Raw genomic sequence first — 24,049 nt, 5'->3', positions numbered from 1 at the left:
GTTGTAGCAAGCTCTGTCGTCCATAAGGTTCGACGCCATCTTTCAGAAATCATCAGCAGTGAAGCGCTGACGCATGCGCAAGAAGGACTCCTGCGTTAAAACTTCGTGTATGGCTGCCGTTCTATTCTGAACGTGCGAGACGAACAGTCACGTGATATAATGCGCGTTATAAACAAGTGCGCCCCCTTATATGAAGACGACCTCCTTCTTGCGGTGTGGGCGCTTTTGAAACCATTTGAGCTTTCATTGGTACAACGGGTGCGTGCCGCACCGGAAGTGGAACGATTCCTTACTACGAGCAACGCTAGAAGTGGCCGTCTCGTCAGCCGTTTCCGGTTCTTCCTGAGGTCTTTCACGAACGAGGCAGGTCCTCCTTTACGAGGCTGATAGCGGTTGCCGTCTCCTACGGCATTGCGTATCGCTTCGGGGATTGCGTCACACCAGTGTTTACTCACTTTTATCTCGCGCGAGCCGACTTCCTCCTTTTCTATTCACGTTCTTATCAACCTTGAGTTCTCTGCACTACGCAAGCACGACTTCAGCGCTCTGTGGCTTCGAAGCGCCACCGCAAGATGTCTCAACTAAAGTGGCTCGTTAATTTGCGCATTTCGTTATTTGTGCATTCGTGCACTTTTGAGGGTAATTTGATCGAAGGGTTCAACCCTCTCCCCCCCCCCCTCCTTCTTTTTTTTTGTTAGACACGACCGTACGAAGCAAGCAGATTAGGCGCGCGAAACGTTGAAGGAAGGCGTTTGCAGTGTTTAATTGAAGCGCATAGTATTTACGAGGTGAAAGGGAAAATGAAAGTGTAACGAAAAAAAGCTTGCCGCCGCTGGGAACCGAACCCACAACATCCGCACTACACGCGCGTGGTGCTCTACCAGTTGTGCTGTATGTAGGACATCGGCTGTGCCGCCGTCCATGTGTGCTAATTCTTACTTACGTTTTATTAGGAAAGTTGCGTGGCTGTTCAATCATTCTATACCCATTCGCAGGCTCCCACACGCGGCATTTAACCGCGCTGTCCATTGAGTTAGATCCCCAATTTACAGTCCTCGTACCCCTTTCGACCGGGAACCAGAAATTCCCTCACGATCTCGGCCCGTCTGGCAACGATCGAGCTAAGCCTTATTTTAGATCGTCCACCACGCGCGCGATACAAAATTGCCCTCTCGCCAATAATAACGGGGCTGCAGAGATAGCAGTTCGATCGCGCTTCCACATCGGGGAAAAAAAAAAAAAAAACTCCACAAATTGTTTTAGTTCGTTCGCGCATTGGACGAGAGGGGGACAACCGCCTTGTTAGCTACAACGGGGCGCCCGCTGATTGGCGCTATGTATGAAAAAAAGAATAGGAAGACATAAAACGAGTCAGTGAGCCTCTTCTTCTTCGTCGATGGTTGCGCGGGCGAGCGTGTGTGATTGAATCGGTTCCGACCGGCTGCGCATATGTGCGTGCGCGCGCGCACGGCGCAATTTGACAGATCACGCGCCCGCGGTTGTACGTGTTGTAAGAGGGCGCTTCGGGGGATCACGTGACCTGTCCGGTGGGCCGTGCGTCAGCGCGTGCGTGTGCTGCCCCAGTGCGAACGTATATTACGGACACGCGTTTCAGCCGCTGCTGATGCGTACCCGAGAGAAAGGACACAGCTGCACGATGGGGTGCTCACGAAGCGTCCATTTAGGAACCGTTTGATTTATTTCAATACGTCACTTACTTACTTTTTTTTTTTCTCGTACACGGCACAGGTTGCGCTGCGCTGTTCTTCTTGTGTACCGGTCTCAAGCTCAATTAGACGCTTTAATTCTGCGACTTGGGAAGCGTTCAGGGGCGTAGCCAAGGGGGGGGGGGGGGGTTCAACCCCCCCCCCCCCCCGAAATTTTTCAGTTTTGCTTGCGTATATATACACGCACACATACAAACGTACGCACGAACATACATAAAGTATGGTTGAACCCCCCCCCCCCCCCCCCGAAAAAAATTTCTGGCTACGCCCCTGGAAGCGTTATTTCGTTTAACTGTCTGGATACTGTCAAAATCGGCCATATTGTCACCATTCTTTGTTCTTTTTTTGCTTTGTTTGACAATCCATGAGCAAAATCAAAGCTGACAAGGTGGCGACTGTGACGCTACGGTGGAGTTTGAACTACAGTTTGAACCTCAGAATTCGCCTATGCAGTGAGCTGCGTGCGAAGTGACGCACGCGGTTGACGCTGGACTCGCGCAACTTACAGACCCATTCCTTTCTCACGGCGCATGCGCCCTTCCCCTGGCGGGAAAGTCGCGAGACGCTGTGGTAGGGTCTCCGAACTCGGAGGGTTTTGTTCCGGCGAGCGCGGTTGCCCCGGATCACCACGCGAAGCTCGGCCCCCCTGTCAAAATAACAGACGTGACGGCAGCACAGGAAAATGAGAAAGGCTGCCGACCCCCATCCACGCTCGAGATATTCACGCTGCCACTTCGGTAGCTTTACGTTTATTTTTATTTTCTTCTCGAGCACCCTTCCATATACGTGCCCCACTCGTCCAGTGCAGGCTAAAGAGGCTGCCCCGCTTTATACCTACGCAAGCTCGCAACGCGCGTGTGAATTTGAACAGATCCTTCAGAGCAGCGTACCTGGCGCATGGCAGTTGGCAGACGTTCATCCTCCCACCAACCCCGCACCACCTTCTAAAATGGCGTGTATAATGATGGCGGTGCGCGGATCCAGGTATACATACGTATATCTGTGTACATGCACCGTCCAGGTCATGATTCACGATCCTCACGCGGATACAGTGATGCCAGACCCCACCTCACGCAGCCTCGCGGGAAACGTTGTTCAGAATGGTCTCTGGAGCGTACGAAATCCGTGCAGCGCAGTCAAAGGTTTCCTACGGGTAGCATATATCAGCCAGTGCGTAATGTTATTCGAACAAAAAAAAAAGGGGGGGGGGGTGTTAGAGCACTTGTGTCTACTTGCGCATCACCAATCCATTTGCGATTCTTCAATCCAACATGGTGTCGCGCACAGCAGATTAACGAGACGCTTCCTTTCCATTGATATATGCGAACAGCATGAGGCATTCATTGTTGGTCCACTGTATGTGCTGCACGGATTTCCCACTGCGAGATGTTCACGCAGCTGCCGTTGCGGTCCGTGCCTGTGTTTTTATCTCGTACACACGTTCGCGGCTCGTTCTGGTGAATGACGATGTGCCGAACATTACACACGTGTGCGCTTGGGCGTGAGCAGTACCATTCCCGCGCCAAGGAAGTCTTTGAACTGTTTTCTTTTTGACAAGGTCTCCCGGCTTCTGTGCGGTCTAGCCCGGACCGCAAACCATCCGGATCTTGTAATAAAGTTTATTCACTCGCTCACTTTTAAACGCCTTGCTGCGCGTCAGCGGCAACCATTGCAGCGCCGCCTATGACCTCTTTTCCTTAGAAACGTGATACGTGGATCTTGCGGCACAACACTGTCACTTCGCAGGGTCTGAATTTGTATTTTGTCAATAACAAGTAGGGACCGTGAATTTCCGAGCTTGTGTTGACTGCGCGGTCGGAGGTGGTTGGTTTCGAGCTATCGCGCAGCGGCAGACGACGCCGCTGTGGTTCGTGAGTGCTGCATGGTATTAAACTTATCGGTTGCGGTTATTTCGAGATCTCACGGCCCCCCACCCCCCAACCCCCTCCGCGCGCGCGTGAGCTTCTGAAAGCGTGCCAGCGTTATCGCATTCCTCACCTCTAGATGCCTCTGCCAAGCTGCTGCCGCTTATGTTTGACGGAGGGTGCTCGTTTTTGTCGCGACCGCGTGCCGATTGGAATGACGGGAAGGTTGTATAGAGACAGATTTAACGAACTCTCGTTACAACGAAATCGCTTTATTCGAACTCTGTCGCGACTCGGCTCTAAGTTCGCTGCATATTGGGTGGATTGTTCTTCGGGAAGTGCCAAGGTCAATCTCGAGCTTAAAGGTTGATGGAGTGTCAACAAGTACCATTGTGCAAGTCTGATGCTGTGCGAGAATCTGTACAAGCAGAGCGTCGTTTGATCAAATGCTCGCACTCAGCTTGTCATTATTTAAGTTTAATGAGCCCAAGTTTACAAAAAGATTTCTTGAACGGTGCTTGTGTTGTCAACATCGGAAAATCATATATGGAGTCTTATTCTACGCTTATTGAAGATTTGGCTTTTTGAGTTCTTGTTTTAAGACTAATATGAGGGAGCATGGAAAATGTATAATCTTAACAGTATTATTTATTACACGACTTGAACTGCATTGTCAATCCATGGGAATTAAGTGTCCCCGTCCACCAGGACTACTCATTTAGTCAGGCAGTTCACCTGAACAGCGCTAGTCTTAAGTTGACTAGGCTACAACATTTGTGTGATGTTATTAAGTTTGGCCGGAAATCGCACAAGTGACATCTCAATCGCTCATGAGTTTTTCTTTCTTGTTTGTCTGTGCAGGGACATCAGTCATAATGAGTTGACCGTGTTGGACGCAAGGAGCCTTCAGCACCTCTCTCAATTAAAGCGCCTGTGAGTATTATTGCAGCACTTTCGTGACCCTTACCTTATGGACGTACTTTTTGAACGTTGTGTGAATGGAACGCAGGGCCCTGCAAAAGCCAAACTGTTCAACACGTTCACCAGTCGTATAGCCGGATCTAATTCTAATGCAGACGCATCTGACATAATTAAAACTGCTTTAAATAGATTAAATTTTTCATACGCGTGTTCTTTGCATGATGATCAGAAACACGTTACTTTGATCATTAGAAAAAAAATTTGTTTGAACCCGTTGTATCATAATTTGACTTCACAGCTACAAAAGCCATCTCGATGTTTTTTCGACTTATCGAGTGTGAAACTGAAAGAGGTTCTGCTTGTGCCTTCCAGAGGCATTTAAGGGTCCAATGGTTATCATAAAACAGTGTTCGTTACTGCATGTTTCTGAGTTTAACCTGTTTGTAATGAATATGGATGTCATGAATGATTAAATATGTCGAGGGTTAAGGAAAGGCACTTTAAGAACGTAAGTCATTGCAATATAATGCAATTCGTTAGTAGCCAGCAGAAATCAATTATTGTTTACTCTGAGAGCGGAGTAAAAAAAAAAAATTGCCACCTGGCAAACATGAAATGCCTTACTAGCAGGTTGTGGCTATCCGGAGTGCAATCTGTGCTTGAAAGTCGTTAATTTTCTGCTTGCGTTTACTTGGATTGGGTGACTCGTTTCGATAAAATAAGATATCTTGTGTCCACTGCGGCCTAATATTAAGTATCACGAGCTCTGCCACGTCATCAAGATGATTGATATGTTCGCCCCTGACTTGCACCGAGATCTACAAAAGCATCGCTAACGGCAGCGTTGTCAATCTTATTTCAGAAAAGCCGCGCACAACAAGCTCTCTGCAGTTCCAGATCTTGGCTTTCATCCCCATCTAACCGACCTTAACCTGTAAGTCGATGTCCTGCCGAATACATACGGTAATGCCAAAAGCATAACCAACTCTAATGAGGCATTTATTTAACTATTTCAGAGCTCACAACGCCATACCACAACTTACCAGTGACCTGAAGAAGCTTCCTCAACTGAGAAATTTGGACTTGAGTTTCAACAAGATCACGTCTATTCCTGCTGGTGTCTTCACCAACAGTTCCAACCTTCAGCGCCTGTAAGTAGATGGTCATACCCTCCTGTATTTGCGAGGCTCGTCAGAAAGTGTGTGGTTTGAACTGTCTGTCTTTTGGTGGCATCTGTTATGATAACTTTGCGGCTTTATTTGCAACATAGACTACTAGATCTGCAACAACCGCTGCCTTCCCTGTAGATGTATTGTGTTATGCATCGTTTGCACCTCAGCGGGAAGGTCACCCTGCATAATGTCGTGCCAACCATGAATTGTCATTTCTACATCTTCACGGTTATCAAATTCCAATAAATGTGTTGCCAAGGTGTCACTTCTTAAAAATAGGGAATATTGCAGTACTCCTGTGTGTAAAAAGAAAAAAATGGTTGCTCTTGTGGGAGGCCTAGGCCAAGGCACTTAAATTGCTGGTTGATAATAAAGTTTATTCCTCCTCCTCCTCCTCCTCTTGTTTCTTTTTGCGCAGATTCCTAAGTTCAAACAAAATTTCGAGCATCAAGAATGGTTCTCTGGAAAACCTCACGAGCTTGCAGACACTTCAGCTCAACAGGAATCGTCTCTCCACCATTCCCAAGAACCTGTTCCTGAATCTTAAAAGCCTCAAGCAATTGTAAGTTTCACACTTGGGTTTGTTTACAGCTTCCCATGTTCCTTATTTCACTATAAAAGGTTACATTTAGTGCTGCTTTGTTGATTATTTAAAGCATTTGTTGCATCACAGTTAGTTGGTCTCAGGCTATTTTGTGAAAGAAAGCGTTGCGGCATTCCAGCTAGAGTAAGTTTGCTTACATGCTACTGTGCACTGAAAGAAGAAAAAAAGCAGAGCAGGTAAATGTTGTAGGCTAAGTCGAGCGGATGTGTCAGTAACGTAGTTGGTTCTTGTTGAAAGCACTATTGAAGACCTCAGGCAAAGATGCTGCCTTTTTATTTGCCAAACAACTACAGCTGAGTTGAGATGGCAGCAATCTAGAAATGACCAACCCGTGCTAGCTGTTCAATAGTTAGACAAATTAATTCGTAAGTTATTTCTATCAGTCGTGATCCTCAGTGAAGCTACCTAGGTTGGTCGCAGAACTAGGTAGTTGCAAGCCTTGTTTTTTTTACCGTTCGTGTTTAGTTGGGAGTTCGTGCAGTGTTCTTCTGTACATTTCACGAGTCCCCATGAAGTGTAGGTAACATTTCACGAATAAGCGAAATAATGCTTGCCCGCTTTACTGAAACTGCATACCTGCCCTGTGTTAATTGTAAACTACAATCAGGTTCTGTTTCACTTGCTATGCTGCAGGGCGTAACATTTTTACACATTTGAAAGAGCGTGTTCATCTGTTTATAAAATTAATTGAGCACAAAAATGGCTCGTTCGCACATGCACCCACACATACACGCAACCAAAACGTACAGTGCTCACTTCCAAAAGTGTATTTATTGCATGAACACTGGAATTTATACACCATAATCACATGGTGCGCACATTGACACCAATGAAGCCATCTCCACACACTATCAAGGACATAAGTATTTTTTCACAGCCTAGACTGTATTTGCCGGGATAAACTGTATTTGATACAGTTTATCCCGATAAACTGTATTTCGCCGGGAAACAATGATAGCAATGGTGCATTCACACAGCAGAGCTCACTCTCTGCTACGAAAAAAAGCCTTGTGCGATGGACAAACAGTTGGAAGTGAGCACTGTACATGTTTTGGTTGCGTGAATGTGTGGGTACGTGCATGTGTGAATGTGCTGCTTTTGCACTCGATTAACTTTATACCAATATAGCTATCGACTAGCCCAACAACAAGTTCTTTTACCGTTCATTTGGACTGGACCCGTGGAAGTGTTCAGGGGCGTCCATCTTACGTTTGACGTCGCCGTTTTCCAGGGAGCTGGAAAAGAACCGGATCCGTTCAATCGAGGGCCTCAGCTTCAAGGGCCTCGAGGCATTGGAATCTCTGAGCCTACGCAAGAACCTCATTAGCCACCTCTCCGACGGGGCTTTCTACTACCTCAGCAAGATCCAGACTCTGTGAGTGGCTTCTTCTTTATGTTATTTTGGTGATTCAAGGACATGACAGTGTAGATCGATTGTGTCTGCAATCTAATTAAAAAGTCCCAATAGGTCATTTACAAGCGCACATTCTGTGGTTGTATCCTTGTGGGGAAGTTGTATCCTTTTGGGGAAACCTTCAATTATTGCAACATGCGATTGATGTCCAACTTGACGTCCCATTTCACCAGCCAGCCTTGCTGTTTACTGACTCATACCTTGAACGCACGCGAAACCTAGAAGCAATAGCATCCATAAGTGAGCAAGCAATAATAAGCCCCTGTTTGTCACTTGTACCGTGAGCTATAATGTGATAATGCCAAGGTAATTAAGTTGCTTAATGATGATAAACAGCAATGAACCTGATGCTACATTGTCATGTTAAAGTGCTTCCTAGGCATGATGAACAAAGAATGCTGCTGGGTTCTATTGTAATTGGTATGATTTATCATCTGGGGCTTTCTGACTGTTAACTGCTCTCAATTTATGCTGGTTAATCGTTTAATCATTGTTTTGCTCTTACATATCTTGTTTAAGTACTGCTTAGCAAAGCTTACCTTGTCAGACTTGAGCTCACGTCATTCTTTAACGTCTGCTTTTTTCTGTAACTAGGTTTACTATCCACAACGTAGTCTCACATACTTAATTGTTTTAGTATTGCGATGACTGAATGACCACTTGAAGTATCTTTCAGTGTAAAATGAACCTTCTGATTTTTGTGTGCCTCGTTTTATGAGCAACATCAATCCTGACTTCTCTCGATTTGTGGCTCCTTGCAGCAACCTGGATTACAACAACATCACTGCTGTGACCAACGGGTGGTTGTACGGGATGTCATCTTTAAGATTACTGTAAGTGTATAGCCATTGCAGCTGAAATATGTTTTTTCTTGTAGAATCTTCCACGGTGCCGTTCGTGTGCCTCACTGTCTAGTTTTTTTTGTCTGTCTCTGCAGAAATCTGACCCACAATGCCATCACTGAAGTGGATATGGGCGGCTGGGAGTACTGCAAGAAGCTGACCCACTTGTAAGCACTCAATCAATTAATCAATCAGCATGTCAAAGTTTTGATCGTGTTGGTTTACTAATGCTGCTGCGTGCTTCAACTCTGGCGTGTCAATCTGTTGGTAACTGTGGTGCATTTTTGCGTGCATTTCAGAGAGTTGACGTTCAACAATCTTCAGGCCATCACCAAGAGCACCTTTGCTAAGGCGGAGTCTCTGCGTTTTCTCTACCTCGGACACAACTTGGTCTCGCACATCGAAGAAGAGGCCTTCAAGCAGCTCAACCAACTGAAAGAACTGTAAGTGTTTGGACAGTTAAGTTCAGTGTGGCGTTGTTTGCCAGCCGTGTTATGGCACTTGAACACATTGATAAGCGTAATCATAAGTCTTGAAGATGACGGTGTGGTTAGAGAGGTAGGCTGATATTCTGGTTGAGATTAACACGAAGCGTAGTTAGCTCGTGTAATGCAGAGGACGGATAATGATGGTTTGTTAGAGTAATGAAGGGCCATGCCAAAAAGTTGAATGCAGTTGGTTGTGGCAGTGGTTGAGACAGAATTCTGGGATTACGAAATTTGCAGTTGTGATGGTCGACGTGGGACAGGGAGTAAACTGGAAAGGCCTCATCTGCAACAGGCCTGATAAGCTTATGTTGAAGAATTTGTCGGCTTTGTATTCCGTGGTGTGGGATTGCAAACCATTATACTGTCACATGGTTGTGACGGTCAAGTACACAGAACACAAGCTGGTACAGATGAAAACTCGTTATTGGGCGAACTTGTGCCCGGAAAATGAAGGGTCAAAGCACAAGCAGTACGAGCTGTACACTGATAGCAGTCAGTGGTCACAGTCGTCGGCGGTCGTTAATCTGATCATTGGCGAAACGCATCGTCTTTTGTACACTAGTGACCGAATCTTCCAGTGTTATCGCTGGTGCTTGCGTAAGCTCCCGAATAAACTTGACAATTCGCGTCCTGTGCGTAATCTTAACAGAAACATCTCAAGCAACCACGAAGCTTCCCAAGCATCGCAGCGCGGCCTGCGCTGATGACTGCTAACAGTTTTTTTTTGTGGGTAAAACCTGAATACATCGAAATCAAGAAATGAGGGCTCACGGCAATACGTTACGATGTGTTGTTATTTCTTATTGTTGTGTTCGGATGCATATACTGGTAATTTCAGTCTTTTGACCGCTAGTCTTCCAAACACTTAAGGTCTCGACGCCCACTTGTTGCATCCTCATCTCATGTGCAAACGCGTTTCAGGTACCTGGACCACAACGCCCTCTCGTGGACAATGGAAGACACGAACGGGCCCTTCTTTGGCCTAAGCAGCCTGGTCCACCTCACCCTTTCCGACAACTTCATCAAGTCGCTGACGTCAAGGGCGTTTGCCGGCCTGGGCCGCCTGCAATCTCTGGACCTTTCGAGGAACCCGATCACCACCATCAGCAAGGGCACTTTTGCACCGCTGCGCAGAAGGCTGACCACGCTGTGAGTCTTCCAGCACATCACTTGTTTGGCGTTGCTGACACTGTTCAAGTCTGTTCAAAGGACTGGCGGTGTTAATGCATATTTCTCGATTGGCACTCACTTAGGTGAACACTGAGTTTGGCTGACACTCAATTCATGGTTGCTAATGCACGCAGTGACTGTGCAGGTTTCCCCATTGGCCGGGGGGGGGGGGCGCAAAGTTTTATCACAGCCCCCCCTAATCCCCTTGTTGGTCGAGTTCAAAAGACAACACGCTTCACAATGGATGGAAAAATGAAAATGCAGAGATTACGTGCTTCTCGCAATGGCCTGCCTTTGGTTCCTGGCTTTCCAGGAGTAAATACTGGAAGTAAATGGTTCTTGGAATGCAACACCAGGGGCCTTTGTACGCCATTGTCATCAAAAATCTGAGTGGCCATAACCCTGTTCTTTCAACAGTGATGGGACAGGTCCGACAGAGTAAAAGTATGGGACACACGTGGACCCTCCCCCCCCCCACCTCCGTGCACACGATTATGCTCTCTAACACTTGTAGTATTGGTTGCTACGTACAAAATGAGGTATTATCGTTTGCTCAATATCACGTTGAACATTGGAGGTGACGAGACAATTTAAGGAGCGATTATTTCTTGCCACGAACAGTATTTTCTGACTACCTCTTAACCGTATCCTTTTTTCTTCTTTCCAGCCTGCTGGACAGCAGCAGTCTTCTGTGCGACTGCAATCTGCTGTGGCTGCCCGCATGGATCATGCGCAAGGGTTTCCAGAAGACCGTCAACGTGCGGTGCGGCCACCCGCCAGCGCTGGAGGGTCAGCGGGTGCTCGACATCGCGGCTGACAACTTCACGTGCAGTGCGTATCATACCTGACCTACTCGCATGCCGTAAACGCCGATTCTGAAAAGCTTTGTTTGTCAGGACGTGCGGACTCAAATAGACTAGTGGATGGCACTTTGAGAATATGTTTTAATTTCTTTTTCTTTTGTCGAGAACTAGAAGTGCTTATATGTCAAGAACACATTGTTGGAATTGTTGGTTCATTATACGTAGTAGCAAACTGTGCCAGAGAACATGTGCAAGAGAGACAGACACTGCGCCTCGTGATCTTCTGTCTCTCTCTCTTTCTTTTTCTTGTCCTTCATGTTCTCTGGCACTGTTTGCTACTTAGATGTGTTTGGTTGTGTAGAAAGCAAAATTTTGTAAGCCACAATAGAGTTTGTAAAGTTGTATGGCAGCACAGGAGTACGCACCTAATTATACTACTGATACCTGCCATTGTTCACGCTATTTCAAGTTGTAAAAGAGTTTGGTTAGAAAGGCATGGTGTAGTTATCATCGCATAGTAAAAACAAATTACAGCAGCAGTTTCCAGAGCTTTGAGAAAACTTACAGAAGGACCCCCCTGTTATAAAAAAAAGAGAGCGACCAGTAATAAATGTTTAGATGTGAACTAATTATGAATCATCATAAACATGTTAATGATACCTCTCTAACAAAAGGAACTAGGTACATACAGTAATGTTAATATCACTAAGCAGTCGAAAAATCAAATGTGAAACACAGATGTGAACAAACATATTAATGGTAGATGCTAGTAAAAACATGACCAAACAAATAACATGTACGTACCAGCAGCCTATTAACATAGTATTGGCACAATATATGTTCTGTGGTAGTGAGTGTATGCTATAACCATAACGTCCTGAAAGTTAAACTGACGATGCTTTTAAGTAAGGATTTCTGGTTTAACATTTGTCGATTTTCGATAACTTCCACTGTTGCTTGTGGGAGTAATTATAATGCTTCTTCTTGCTCCGCTTTTTCCTTTTTCTCTTGCTCTGGAAATAGATGACTTTCCCAAGCCCCAGATATTGCTGCAGAGTCCCGAGAACCAGGTTGCTCTCAAGGGTCAAAACATCACGCTCGTCTGCAAGGCAGCTACTGCGAGCTCTTCCAGGCTCGAGTTCCAATGGAGGAAAGAACAGAAGGTAATTGGAACAGATCGTTACATCTCTTACATCCGTTCAGCACTTATAAATTGTGGCCGACTCATCGCCGACTTGTGTAGAATTACCGTTTAGATGACCTCATCTGTTGATAAGTGTTTTCATCTGTGCTTCATTCATAGTTCCATTCAAGTTGACTTGGGACTATAGAAAGTGACACTGTAATAGTACATCAAACAGTTTAGACATCAGAAAGAAAACAAACATTTGTTTTAAATTTATTATAGGCTGTTTTTGAACAACGAAACATATTTTGCACCCTTTTCGGTACCCCGCAAAATGTCAGTGGAATGAAAGAGAACTTGAACGACATGTACTCGTGTCAAAAGGGAAGTGCTTTGTAACTCTTATTTACAAGATCACTCTACGGGCATATGTGAATGCATAATACATCGTGATCTCAGATATTTGCTGGTATCAAATTATCATTGTTTGTTTTGTTTTTTTATTATTATTATAGAAGGTTCCACAAATTAATACAGATGGGTCTGCCTTTGCTCATGCTAGGAAAGTTTGAGATTCCCATCAGAACATTCCAGAGGTAGTGTTTGTTTGACAATACAATTTCTCGTCATTTGTTCTGAACAGTTCCTGTCTGACGTTGAGACCGAGGTCTCTGAGCAAGTGGAGGCCAACGACGTGGTGGTATTCACGAGTTACCTCCACCTGAGGAACATTCAGAATAAGGACGAGGGCCGTTACCAGTGTGTGATCCGAAACCAGTTTGGGTCTGTCTACTCCAATCAGTCCAACATCAGCGTCTACGGTGAGTGCTTCTTTCTTCTCTTTCTTTTTTTTTTAATAGCTTCACTACTTGCACGGAGTTCATTACTCGCGTGCACTGTCTGCAGTTGTAAATGCGGTTAATGTTTAAACCTAATGGGGGTTCAACCTAAGATGATTAGCACCACTAAGCATGACATTGCCTTGACTGTAGTGACAGTTTACTGTACTCTGGACTGTGTACATCGTCAAGAAATTATGTCGCATAATATTGTATACAGGTTGCACAGTGAACAAAATGGAGTGTACTGTGCGAAATATTTGCTGAAAGCACTTACAGACAGTAGGTGTGTAAACGTTGGACACAGAGAGACAAGGAAAAATAAAGAAACAAGGAAAGTAAGGAAAAAGAAATGGGTGTGATTGTCAGGAATGAAGGAGTCCCTGCGGTGCGGCACCGTTTTATAGCAAGATATTTTACCAAATCGCTCAATGCCGAGCTTTGCACTATGTAGCACATGGCTAGGAATGTGCAAATGCGATGCCTCCTAACGTCATGAGGATCTTGAAATTAGTAGGCAACGAGAGTTTTAGGGGGTGACTCAAGAATGGAGTGTAACTTAAAGTGTCATTTCTGGTCAGATCAGTGTTGCAAGCCTTTTGGGGTGTCAGCACATGCTCAAAAGAAGGGTGACGTTTGTTTCGTAAGAAGAAGCAAGCGCCGATGTTTCATATCTGTGCTTTTGCTTGCGCATCTACCTTACGCTTATTTTTTTCTTTACTCTTCCAAACCGCAGTGCTGCCCTCGTTTGTGAAGACTCCTTCGAACCTGACAGTACGTGCCGGAGGCACGGCGCGGTTGGAGTGCGGTGCCACGGGCCAGCCGAAGCCCACGGTGTCATGGCAGAAGGACGGAGGAGACGACTTCCCGGCCGCCAGGGAACGCCGGATGCACGTCATGCCCACCGACGTCGTCTTCTTCGTGGTGGGCCTCAAGGCGGCCGACTCGGGCGTCTACACCTGCACCGCCCGCAGCCGAGCCGGCGTTGTCCGTGCCAACGCCACGCTCACTGTGCTCGGTGAGCGCCATGCACTCTCTTCTCTCTTTTTGTGGGCTCCTTGGGTGACTGCTACAGGGAACTATTGCGGTGACGAGCTTAAGGAAAGTTTGTCTGGTTCGATTACAGGACAAAGATGTCACTGTCACTTGAACCCAAGGACTACGGGTTGGAGAAGACATGTAGCGACACAACAGGACCCGTCGGGGTCCTTGGAAGATCACTCTCAGTTGTCGATGAACCTGTACGGGTTCCAAAATGCTTCTGCGCGTTCTTTCCACCTCGATTTGGTCACTGACTGCAACTTCATCGATATCGGTCCTAGTAAAGAGGTGTTTTCTACAGAATTTATGAACGCTTCGAATCTTATGTTGTCTCCAACTGAAATATCTCTATCCTTTATATCTCTGTTTTTTACTCATTTACATTTAGAAATAGCGTCATGCACATTATATATAAGGTAAGCACGCAGCAGCCCTACTTCATGAGGCAACCATTTTGTCAGGAATGCTGGGAAGAACTGGCTAACTTGGGCCTGGGGCGCGCAGGCGTTCTCCTGTACCAATTTTTGCCCCTGTACACGTGCATCCTGTGTGACATGTTTCCTTCCACCCGTCCACAGAGCCCCCAGCATTTGTACGTCCCATGCGAAGCAAGGAGGTGGCGGTCGGTGACACGGCAGTGCTGGAGTGCCTGTCATCCGGCAGCCCCAAGCCCCGGCTCACGTGGCTCAAGGACGGAGTGCCCTTGGTGGCCACCGAGCGGCACTTTCTGGTGGCCGAGGCGCAACTTCTGGTCATTACCGACAGCAGAACGTCGGATTCGGGCCAGTATGCGTGCGAGATGACCAACACCCTGGGCAATGAGAGGGGGCTCTCGCTCCTCAAAGTGGTGCCAGGTGGGTATCTTGTGGCGGTGCAAGACGATCGACGGTATCATAGATCGTGCAGTACTGATTGTTTAGCCATTGTCAGGCTATTGGTAGTAAAAAAAATATTGATAGTGCTATGGATACTATAAACAGTTTGACGCAAATCATTAGCGAAGCCAAGGACAGCATAGGGGGTGGTATTAGTTTCTGATAGTGTCATATAGCCGTGTCTAATGAAAAACAGGTTCCTTGATCTATTCTCCTTCTTTCGTTCATATCAACAGCTTAGTCATTATCAAACTCTCGGTGGTACAATAAATATTGATAGTGCTATATGAGCAGTAATACCATTGATACTGTTAGTATACGTCGCTGTCAAACTATCATTAGTGTAAAACAGTTCAGTATACCATAGATGCTAGTGATAGCTTAGTCACGTTAGTGATAGCTCACAACAGATACTGTTAGTGCACTGCTGTTAGCGCTATATGAAGCAATGTGCCGCGCGTAAACCCTGCAACATAAGCTTGGTGATGCTTTTCTGCGGCGAAGCGATAAGTGCCGATAACTGGTGAAGTGTGTCCGCACCCACTCCTCTGTGTTGCCTCAGCTGATACGACCTGGTTCTTTGCAACGTGCAGCCAAGTCCTCCCTGGGTCCCCTGGGTCCCGACGCGGAAGGCATGACCACGGGCATTGTGGTGATTGTGGTCGTCGTCTGCATCGTGGGGACTTCCCTGGTCTGGGTGTTTATCATCTACAAGACGCGCAAGAGGCAGCGCTCGATGTGCAGTGCACTCCCCGAGGCCCCACCTCCAATGGCGCCCCCGCGAAGGCCTCCCGAGCAGGAGCCCTTCCTCACGGCCGAGGCCGATGCCGGTGACATCCACGTGACGCGGAACATGTGTGCCGACTCAGGTTCCGGTGAGTGCTTGACTCTTTCACAACAAGTGCTGGTTTAGGCTAAACCTCGTTATGAGGGAACGGTATGTGACAGGAGTAATGCACGTGTTGAAGTAATTGAAATCTCTCTTGAAATCTCCATTGGGATACAGTACTATCTACGCTGTAGTAAAGCTTTAGTTTGAGCCAGTTGGTGCATTCTGTATAACATTTAGCAGGCCATCACCAAAAGGCAAGGAAAAAGAAGTGGTAAACAGGATGGGTGCAAACTTCCAACTTTATTTGGGAACACCAAAGCAAGTCTATATGAATACACATTGGCTAGTAAAATCTTCCCGCAAATATATCTAACAATCTCATGGAAAAAAAGATGCGTCGGGAGTGTCACTTTCCACTGTGCTCAATTCTCGTCCAGCACAGAAGTTTTCGGGATTATACCCACTTCATTGATCACCATTGCCAAGCAGTTAGGGGTTGCACTGTTATGGATAACTGGACAATTTCTCTTTTCCTTTTATCGAGAAAATCACCTTTGTGGAAGAATGGACTTTGGACACTGTATGCGTTTGTGCCAGACATGACTGTGAGCCCGTAGAGCTTGCCTGTGGTGATGCCAAAGGCGCATAAAGTGAGGCATGCCTTTACAGTCCTTTCCCTGTTTTTGTCTCTGCAGACCATTCAAGCAAGGAGAGTGGGCACCAAAGTTGTGATGACTTGGGCTCCCAGGTGGACACGAGTAGTCAGACGTTCATTCTGGGGGCAAGCAGGATGCCTTTCTTCGCACGAGGTCAGTGCTTTCGGAATCAGAATCAGAACATTCATGTTGATAAATGGTGGTAAATACATGATATTTATACTATACAGAAGGTGGCTCCGTAGTTTGAAACTGAAATTGGACCTCCTGTGCGTGATGACAAGAATTAATTTATTATATCATACAGTAACGGCAACATGTAAATTTAACAATAATAAAATCATTTAACAGGCATGGAATGAATTGACAGAAGAACAACAGTTACAATAGCTTTCTTGCTCTTTCTTCCAACACCCTTTATCTTACGCTATGGCACCTGACCATACCATGTCGAGGAGGTTTTCGGCATTTCATTGACTGTGATTTGTAAGTGTTATGGTTTAGGGCTGCGCTCGTTAAAAAAATGGTCCATTGTGCCGTATAATACCTGTAGATCTCTCGTCTTCCATAAATATGCTAGTTCTCTTACTTGATATTCCCTGTAAGATTAGTCGAGAGCTAAAGCCTGGTGCTATTCGAATTGACGCCCGTTATGCAACCTGAAGCAGTCGCGGCCCCTTGCGAATGGGCCTTCTCAAGACTTTTCTGAAGGCCAGAATTTGTTCTCCAGCTGGCTGTCGTGCTGTGAAAGGCTCTATCGTTGTTGGCCCGGTGCAGTAGCATGGTTTCTGTCCTGTCATGTCGCCGTACTGTGGATCCAAGGTTTGATCAAGACTGTAGCAGCCACGTTTTGATGAGGGTTGAAAGGTATAAATGCTTGTGTAATTCGAATATACAGTAGACCCTCGTTAAACAGAACCTGAATGGACCAGCTAAATATGTTCCATTTAACAGGAGTTCCATTTACTGAAAGATGAACAGGAGTGCAGAATTCAAGTACGAAGCCAATCATAGTAGAGGCAGTTGTTCCATATAACTAGCAATTCCGTTTAAGATATTAAGTGGTTAAGTTTAAGTAATTACTAAGAAAGTCCGGCTCGTCAAAATGTATGCAGTGCACCAGTAAGGCGAGCCTTGTAGTCTGGCCATAGTTCTGGTTAAAAAAAAGTTCTGGAACCTGACCAAATTCCTCATCCGTGGCCGGTTTTCTCCTCGACAGGTCGGCGAGAAGGCAGCCTGAGCTCCGCGAGCGGCAGCAGCAGCAGTCAGCCGAGCCCTCCCCACGTGCGGGCAACGCTGACGAGTTTCCAGCCCAGGTCGGCAGCGGTGGCGACCGGCACCCTGTCGGAACAGACGACGTTACGGCATTTGACGAGGCATCCCATTGCCCACGGGCGGCCCGGCCTTCCCTGCAGCTCTCCCTCCCCCGTCCACTCGCGAACGGCGTCAGCGACTGGACAGGCCCGGTCCCTCTCGGAGGGCCACCTGGTGCCATCCCGGGCGGCCACCGTGCCACTCGCACGCCGGCACGTCCGCGTCCGCCGCGGTTCCAGCGCGAGCAGCGAAAGCAGCGGCGCCAGTGGCGTCCGCGGTGGCAGCAGCGATGAGCGGGACTCGGGCTTCTCCACGTTTCCTCGAAGCGTGCGGAGCTGGAGTTCAGCATCTCTGCACTGTCGGCTACAGCCCAGAGGTGCGTGCTTGGAACTATAGGCCGGGTCGTAAAGTTTTCCCATAGAAATTGCAAGTTACACGAATCGGAGTAGCCGAAAGTATGGCAATTAAGCCAGCATAAGGATTGTAGCAAGGACGGAAATTTTGCCTAAGCTTTGTTCATCCTTTTCACTTCAAACAACTCTCCAGCGTCATTCAGTGTTGGTATTCCAACACCAAAGTTTTGGTGGCTTGTGTTATGACTTACATAAAAAAATGCCCCCACCTCCCCGAAGGGAATCGTGAGGAAATGCGAATGCATTTCTTGCGCCGAGAGTACACGACGTAGTAACTTTATTGGCGTAAATTAATGACGAGACGAGGATTTGTACCGTAACCATTTATTTACACATTCATCAGCACCTGTTTGTGTTGTCATTGTACCTGACGGCCATAATCTCAGCCTTGTGGTCGCCGTTGGCGTTTCACAGCGGCGTCTCGAGCACACATTTCTGGATGTTCTTGAGAGGCGCCCAGCCAGCGAACGGTCGAGAGTGAGGCGCGAGCGGACGGGACAGTGGGGCGCAGGGAGGAGAGAGAGCGAACGGCGAGAGAAGGAGCGGCGAAGCACTGCACCTACCCTCTCTCGCACCACATGCTCCGGTTGCTAGGGGCGAAGATAAGCGCGCGTGCCCGCAGCTGTTGCTATGGGAGAGGGAGTGAGAGCGGAGAGATAACACCTGCCGGCGCGCGGACAACGCCGGATGCCCGATATAGCCCGACTAAGAAATGCATTCGCATTTAATATGTTATCACTGAAAATGAATTACATTACGTTTTGGGGGAGCCAGAGAATCAATGTAGCAAGATTCAGGCAATTTCATTGAGCCGACATGACTAAAGCATTAGAAAAGACAGAACGTTACACCACCATTTGTGTGCTATGGTTTTGGCACGAAATTCTGGAGTGAAATGTGTGTCTTGATGTGCTCTTCCAATCATGGCGCTACGATTGCGAAATAAACTAAAATAGGAGTGTAATGCTTTGGGCAAGTGGGTGGTTCATGTCGAAAAGAGTGCAGAAAAAACATGGACAGAGACAGCACTTCATCTGTCATGTCCTCTCTTCTGTCTGCGTTTTTTCTGCACTGTAACTATTTTCGACAGTCCTCAAAGATTAATGTGCATAAATATATACTAATACAGTGTTTTGCTCTTAATGTCCTATCAATTAATAAGATCATTTCATTCGTTCCTTTGCACAGAGGTTGTCCCCAACGGAGGCAGCATAGCAACAGTCAGCGGGGCGGGTTCCCAGCAGTCGTGCTGCCTCACGCCAGCCTCTGTCAGTCAACAGGACGTGTCGTCTGCCGCAGCTGCCACACAGCAGCCTGCCGTGACAGACGTCCACCTCTCACCGGGTAGGCGGCGCAGCCGAGCGACCCTCGCCGTTGTTGGCAGCAAGAGGCCGCCACAACCGTCGTCCCCCGCTCGTCACGCACCGGCCACAATGGCTTCGGTGGTGTAGCAGCAGCAGCAGCAGCGATGGCCGCCACCTCAACGTATCCAGCATAAACAGAGCAATGTGTTGTTGTAGTGCGTGGGGCGAAAGTGAACACTTGAGCATTTGGTGGCCGGCCCATTTCGCGAGCGCATTTGGCTTGCACAGCCGGTGCCATTTGCGATGTCACTCGCTTTCCAGAAAACGAATGGCATGATAGGCGTTAAAAAGAGTAGCAAATTGCGCGAGTTGGTAGCCGATCGTGATCTTAGGGGTAGTGCTAAAGTGACACGGCATGAAAGAATGACTCAAAATGACTGATGAAATTGCCAGCCTTTGAATGACCTTCAGTTGAAACTGAGTGCTTCGCCCATCGTTTTGTGTCTTTCTTTCGTTATTCGTCACTTTAGCGCCAACCCTGAGACCGTAGTAGGCAGTCGATCTACTGCATCGGCACTCGCTATAAGTAATGAAGTAGCATGGCCCCCCTGTGGCAGGTCGTGCCAATGGAGAAGCAACCGACCATTTTGTTGGTTGCATTGGTTCTCAGTAGAGAAGTCTATCGGCTACAGTGATTATCACCTACAGGTGATGAATTCTCTTCAACAGAATGGCTCACAGAGAGGCACTTCAGGTTTGAATACCAATTCGTACACGTGCCGAGAGCCGTACACAATCGGCTTAGCCCGGTGGCTAGGTCTTTCCTAAAGCAGGGTTTGGCTGGCCACCATTCGCCCAATGTGTTCACTCATTGCTCACAAACGTGAACACAAAACTGTAGAAACACCCATAAGTTTTCTTAAAACGTGCTGGATACTAGTCTTGCATCACACGGGGGATAATGTATGGAGAAACCTGTCAATTGCGTTAACGCAGGCTGTTTTTCGATCAACCATTGGGCACCGTTTGCCTGCAGCGGAAGAGTGTGTTGCATTGCGCTTTGTTTTTACCCATGTGGTTAAGTTTCGTGCAGATGTGCTCGAACTTGTATCACTTTTCCTTGCACTCAGGCAGTCTTTCTTTTTTTTTTGCGCTATGTTGTTTCATGGAATTTCTTTTTGTTGCAAAATGTACATACAGTTCGAAGGGGTGGGGCTGTAAATAAAGGCGAGCCTACTTCGGGAATAGCATAATTTTGTCGAATTGCGGTTGCTCCCTAAGAGCTGCATTTTCGGTATGGTTGCTCCATACGAGCCACGTCGTTTTTAGACTGTGGTGGCGGCACTTCCCCCATTGATGCAAGGCTGCGGTGGCGGCGCTTCGCTCGTTGCGGAGCAGCCAAAGATGTAATATTACGGAGAAATCCCGAGTGACGGAAAAAGTGGGGAGGGGGGGAGGGCGTTACAAATGCGGCGCTTGCGCCTGCCATTTCCACGCTGTGGGAGATGTGCTATTCTGTGCCATGTTTTAGAAGACAAGAAAACTGTTACCTGTCGTCGTGTTCTCATGCGTGCACGTGTATATTTTCTCCATGTCCCTGTACATAGCGTAGTGTGCCAGATGTGATCGTCGAAGTGGGTGGGGGGATGACGTTTGGGGAGAGATTTTTAGCTACATAATGTACATAGCAGAGCACCGAAAACACCACCACCACCACCTCTCTTAATTTAAAGAAGTAAGAATCAAGTCATCGTGTATAAATGGTTGTCTCTGTGGTTGTATTACATATCTGTGGAATTTGCTCGTAGACCCAACTGTTCCTAGGGGGTTACAAGTGCTGTGTAACATAGTCACATCGCTGGTGTCGAGTGTGTTTTTTTTTAACGTTTCGTGCCTCGCGTTAGTTAGCCACCTATGGCTCTGTCTCGTCAATGGCTGCTGGAAAAAACAAAAAGGTCTGCAAGGTTGGCATGCGCAGGCCTCTTCGCGCAGCGTCTACGGGAATCCGGAAGTGTCGTCGTGACCCATGCGGGGAAACAAAAAGAGTCCGGCTTCTTTTCGCAAGTCTTGTGTATATAGCGTAAGTGGGGCATCTCGTTTCGAAGCTGTTTCGGAAAAGGAAGGTGCCAAAAGAAATGGAGGAGCACAGTAATCGTTCGCTGCGAGAGAAACGTAATGGCGCGCGACTGACCGTTATTTTGCCCAGTTGGCTGTATTCCTGGTGAAGGCATTAGCTTATGCGCCTAGATTTTAACCTCCAGCGTTTCCCAATAAACAAAACTTACCTGCAGCTACAAAAATGTTATTTCTTACAAACTACTGCATGAAAAAAGTTAAAGAGGGAAAGGAACGCAGAAATTGTAGCTGAATTATAGTGATTACTTACTGTCTGGAAAAAGCTGTAGCAATTGTTCGAGCTTGCCATCATCACGGAATGTGTGCGCGCGGCCACAAGAGAGAGACAATTTTCGGCTTTTTCTTTCTTCCGGTGCAAAAGAAAGCATTCTCGGTGGGTTGTGAATAGTTATCGACAAAATACCACTACATACAACACGAAGTACCTGTATATTTTAAAAGGAAAAGCGTCGCAGTCTCATCGTGGTCCCGCTCGACTTTCCGTTGTTCCTTTTTGTTCTTCTTCTTCTGAATGTCGTTCGCTGTCAATTTGTTCAGCAGCTTGCATTGCACGTCTGGGCATTAACCGAATTCTCGCGTGGGCCGAATTCCCGGTTTCGAATTTCTCGCGACGCACGTCTCGCTCGACGATAGCGTGAGTGTACAAATCTCGCCGGTGCTACACTTACTTTGAGCCGTGCGCAAGTAACACCGGACTCTTGAAAAATCCCCGTGTGCATTCGGAAATGGGTGGAGAGTACTACTAGCCTTTGGAAGTGCGTTAGCTCAAGTGTCGTTGTCAGTGTTTCATAATCATCGCAGTCAGGTGTAAATATGTCACTGTACATAGCTGTATAGCCCTCGCGACAACGGTGAGATTTCATTGTAGCCTTAGTCAATGTCCAGAGAATATAGTTTTATTTAAAAAAATCGTCGGCCCACACTCGCAGGGAGAACGTTTTCGTACAGGCAGCGGGGGAATGCACGAACGTTTGTTTCGTCTGCGGAAAAAGACGATGTCGCGCTAGTACATTAAAGAAAACGAAAAGAAAAGCTGCTGGATTGATCTTTTGCACCAGTTCTTTTGCAGCTGTTAAAGGACATTGCCGGTAAAGTCCACTTCCCAGTGAATTCGCTCGGCTGCGCTTTTCCTGCAAAGAGCTTTCTTTAAGTTTTAAGATTTTTTTGGTTCGGCCTGTGCAAATTTTGAATTTCGAGGTTGTACCATTGCTTCCCGCTCCTCTGGAATTGAATTAGTTTCCTCTGAAAACATGGCAAGGGTCAGTTGCGTTAATACGAGGCTGCGTGCAAGCATTTTTTTTCTTTGTACAGTTTCACTCAGGAAGGCATTGACATCGTTTGTATTGCCCGGAAGAAAAAAGAATACATAAATGAAGACTGAGGAAAACATTCCCCATCCGCATGGTTTATACTTTCTATGATTTTATTATTTAAATTAGTTTTCTTTTTTGCAAGCTTCAGTGCCCCAGTGCCAATCACCGTGTGTCAGGGTCCGCCACCTACTTTTTCCCCGAAGTTTCCAAAGGGGCAATTGTTTCTTTGGTGTTGATATATAATATACATTATTGGTATTGTAGATAGCAAATTGTAATTAAGTGTATTTAAGACTACATGTAGGTTTTTATTATTTTTTTTCTTCGACGAGAAAAAAGAGTGATGGATATAGTGCCACTGCAATATGTCAACGGTCTAAACCAGTCCCTTTTCTTTTTTTTTTTTTTTTGATTCTCAGTTGTGCCATATATGTTCTCAGTACGTCTGAGCTCATCTACGTTGTTCTGTAGATTGCAAATTAATGCCAGCGACTGTTTTTACAGCCGGCCTCTGTTAGGTCAGAGAGAATCTGCAACGTCTTCTTGTGTTTACTTGTGCTGTGGACGCATTGCATTTGTTATTTCCTGAATTCACCATTTTGCCAAATTTATCAGCCTTGTTGATGTTAGCTTTTTTTTTTTTTTTCCTGTTTCACACGCTTTCTTTTGCCATAAACGATGGTGACACATTTTTAAAGACTCAAAGATATGTCTAGTATTGTTTGTTTGTTGCAATATGCAGTGGCAATATAAAGAGTTGTAATAAAACTCAGTATGCACAGTATGTTTTTGTCCTATTTTTTGAATGAACTAGTGGAGCAGTCAGTAATGAGTTTTAGTACTTACGTATAAAGCATCCGTAATGGTGTTGCACCTGCATGAATGTTACGTTTCGATATACCACACGCACATTAGTTCTGCTCATGCGCAGTACGCGAAACGTGGCATTCTCATGTGTGCAACGCCGTTACGAACGCTACGTAAGCAATACTAAAGCTTGCTATTAGGTGTTGCTCCCAAGTAACAGTGACAGCTTTTACAGGCACCTCAGTGACCGCCATACTTCTGGGATCATCTGTTGCAGCGCATTGTTCTGGGTTCCATAAACTGGAATCACATCAGCGTATGACGCTTCCTCACGACTTTACTCATTGCTGTAGGGACTAATTTTTTATATGTGTGTGCGTGCAGTCA

The 24,049-nt window shown here is 46.6% G+C and overlaps 1 protein-coding gene across 1 annotated transcript in view; it reads left to right on the top strand.

The window, feature by feature from the left end:
* Window positions 1-23,639, top strand: part of LOC119396372 (leucine-rich repeats and immunoglobulin-like domains protein 3) — a 109,411-nt gene extending 85,772 nt beyond the window's left edge. Inside the window, exons 2-19 of the mRNA XM_037663570.2 lie at window positions 4,454-4,525; window positions 5,376-5,447; window positions 5,530-5,664; window positions 6,104-6,247; window positions 7,521-7,664; window positions 8,465-8,536; window positions 8,641-8,712; window positions 8,845-8,988; window positions 9,955-10,182; window positions 10,871-11,034; window positions 12,030-12,169; window positions 12,776-12,953; window positions 13,708-13,989; window positions 14,591-14,866; window positions 15,481-15,762; window positions 16,415-16,528; window positions 17,595-18,065; window positions 19,291-23,639. Of these exons, the coding sequence (XP_037519498.1) occupies window positions 4,454-4,525; window positions 5,376-5,447; window positions 5,530-5,664; window positions 6,104-6,247; window positions 7,521-7,664; window positions 8,465-8,536; window positions 8,641-8,712; window positions 8,845-8,988; window positions 9,955-10,182; window positions 10,871-11,034; window positions 12,030-12,169; window positions 12,776-12,953; window positions 13,708-13,989; window positions 14,591-14,866; window positions 15,481-15,762; window positions 16,415-16,528; window positions 17,595-18,065; window positions 19,291-19,553 (3,253 nt within the window). The 3' untranslated portion in view covers window positions 19,554-23,639. The remainder of the gene's footprint in view (window positions 1-4,453; window positions 4,526-5,375; window positions 5,448-5,529; window positions 5,665-6,103; window positions 6,248-7,520; window positions 7,665-8,464; window positions 8,537-8,640; window positions 8,713-8,844; window positions 8,989-9,954; window positions 10,183-10,870; window positions 11,035-12,029; window positions 12,170-12,775; window positions 12,954-13,707; window positions 13,990-14,590; window positions 14,867-15,480; window positions 15,763-16,414; window positions 16,529-17,594; window positions 18,066-19,290) is intronic.
* The last annotated feature ends 410 nt before the right edge of the window (window positions 23,640-24,049 follow it).

The sequence above is a fragment of the Rhipicephalus sanguineus genome, chromosome 6 (genome assembly GCF_013339695.2).
Source record: "Rhipicephalus sanguineus isolate Rsan-2018 chromosome 6, BIME_Rsan_1.4, whole genome shotgun sequence".
NCBI classification, from domain to species: Eukaryota; Metazoa; Arthropoda; class Arachnida; order Ixodida; family Ixodidae; genus Rhipicephalus; species Rhipicephalus sanguineus.
Note: the sequence above shows the minus strand (reverse complement) of the source record. Positions and strands in the feature narration are given on the sequence as shown.